General features: G+C 43.4%; 1 protein-coding gene across 4 annotated transcripts in view; it reads right to left on the bottom strand.

Moving 5' to 3' along the window:
- ldb2a (LIM domain binding 2a) overlaps positions 1-2,500 on the bottom strand; it is an 88,708-nt gene that overhangs the window by 21,410 nt on the left and 64,798 nt on the right. For all 4 annotated transcript variants that reach the window (XM_080008735.1, XM_080008736.1, XM_080008733.1 and 1 more), the window contains exon 4: positions 2,314-2,436. In XM_080008735.1, the coding sequence (XP_079864861.1) occupies positions 2,314-2,436 (123 nt within the window). The remainder of the gene's footprint in view (positions 1-2,313; positions 2,437-2,500) is intronic.

Raw genomic sequence — 2,500 nt, 5'->3', positions numbered from 1 at the left:
TATTGATGCTATTCATTTACTGAATAAGTACTTTGTAGTTACTGTATTAGTGCTGTGCATTTACTGAATAAGTACTATGAAGTTACTGTATTAGTGCTATGCATTTACTGTATAAGTACTATGCAGTTACTGCATTAGTGCTATTCAGTAACTGTATTAGTGCTTTGCAGTTACTGAATTAGTGCTATACAATTACTGAAAAAGTACTATGCAGTTACTGTATTAATGCTATGCATTTACTGAATAAGTACTATGCAGTTACTGTATAAGTGCTATGCAATTACTGTATTAGTGCTATGCATTTCGTGTATAAGTATCATGCAGTTACTGTATTAGTGCTATGCAGTAACTGTATTAGTGCTTTGCAGTTACTGTATAAATTCTATGCAGTTACTGTATTAATACTATGCAGTTACTGCATTAGTACTATGCAGTTACTGTATTAGTACTTTGCAGTTACTGCATTAGTACTATGCAGTTACTGCATTAGTACTAATGCAGTTAGTATTGTCTTTAGTTGACAGTTAATTGTGACACAAATAACTGATTAACAATTGTTTTAACAAACTGTTACTATTATAGAATAGTGTCATGATAATGTAATAACAATCAGGAGGGAAACTGCCCGTTAACATAAACATAACTGTTTGTAGATTTGTAAATAGAATGTATTTTAATAGAATTTCTTATTTTCATATTGTTTTTACTTCAACCCTCCTGTTAACTTCTGCTGCTGATCGACAGTGTTCTTTTCTTATCTTACATCTCAGCGTCTATGACCTGATGGAAAAGAGACATTTATTGGCATTGATCGCTGAATTCATATTTTATTCTTTGCAACGTTTCTAATTTTGGCTTGAAATCCCCTTCAATTTAGATGGAAAAATAAGACCGTGGAATCGAACCATTCTGCAAAATAATGGGATCAGGCCGTGATAACTGTGACGGCTTCACCTGCCGTGACCCCGACAGGACACGCTGCGGCTTATTATGGCCTGTGTTTCAGGAAGCTGGTGTTTCTCTTCCTCCCTCACTTGGTCCTGGACGCCGTGTGGAAGCGGCGCTTTGGACCTGGTCGTGATCTAAAAACTGGATGGTTCCAGCTCCACTTTGTGTCCCAGATGACGGTCTCCTCTTTCATTAGGCCACACCATGATCAAAAGAGTCCACTCGCACATCAGGACCCACTACCCACAATGCCTCGCTCTCCAGGAATTAGTAGGAAAACCCAGAGGGGCCAATTTAATGGGGTGTGAATTAGATATGAAGATTTAGCCAAAAGGAGGCTGGCTGTACAGCTCAAACACACCTCCATGTCCGTGGGGGTAAATAGAAAATGTTGTTGGAGAAAAAGGTTTCTGTTCATATTTTATCATCAAAGGAGGAGTGAGCGACGCTCCTTTTCAAACAAAAACCAACGCAGAGGCTGCAGCTCATACTGGAGTGTTTACATTTCTTGGTTGGATTTTAAATCATTTTCATGGTCATTAATGTTCCCACTCGGTTCAATGGGCTTTAGGGCCTTAAAACACATTAAAAAAAACTTTAATAAACAAAATGAACATGGGTGTCAATAAAAAAGTTGACCTTGTGTTTTTCAGTCGACAAAAAACACAGTTCGTGCAAAAGGCGTTTTTTTTAATTTATTACAGTGAACGTGGAGTCTATATCATTCACAGCTCTAGGTAAAAATGATGGAGACACACAAAGGACTTCACAGGTCCGACAACAATCATTTGTATTAGAGTGAAATGAAAGAGATCTCTCGTCCTCTGCGGCAGGAGCTTTGATGTCTGCACAGAAAATGAGTTTGTAAAACTCCTTCCACGCCGCTCTGTCGCCATTAGGCTTCACACGCTCATTAAACGTCTCCTAAAATGTACGTCACGTTACAGTGTTGACGACATTATTTATTCATTAACGTCCGGGCAGCGCACGACGCCCCCGTCCGTGTTTCAGCGGCGACACCTCCCCCCTCCATCAGCATCGGCTGCAAGCCGAGCACGGAGGAGGCCGCGGCCCCCCCGCACTGACCCGCACATCCCAGCATGCACTTCAACGACGAGCGCTGGCGGAGGGAAACCTCCGTCAGCTTGTTCTGCAGAGACTGACGTCACATCTGACGTCACAACAGAGCTCCAGGAAGGGGGACGTTCCAAAAGGCCGCGGCCAAACCAGGTAAAGCACCGTCAGCTGCCACCGGCGGTGACCAGAAAATATAAAGAAGGTGAAGCATAGAAGTGGAATGGCTTTGCTCTGGGTCACGTTCAGAATCCTGAAACCCACGTCCGGGGCGGGCGGCGTGCCACTCACGTGCATGGCCAGGATGCTGCGGGGGATCAGCTCCCGGTACTGGCGGATGGTGAAGTGCCACGTCTTGATCCGCATCAGGTCGTCGAAGGCGAACTCCAGGATCAAACGTCCCTCCGTGCAAACCTGCAGAGTCAACCCGTCTTTTTAGTTTCACGTTTATCGCAGCCGTCGTGACAACCTCACGGAC

Source organism: Zeus faber, assembly GCF_960531495.2.
Source record: "Zeus faber genome assembly, chromosome: 10".
NCBI classification, from domain to species: Eukaryota; Metazoa; Chordata; class Actinopteri; order Zeiformes; family Zeidae; genus Zeus; species Zeus faber.
The sequence above is the reverse complement of the archived record's forward strand: the minus strand, read 5'-3'. Positions and strand labels throughout refer to the sequence as shown.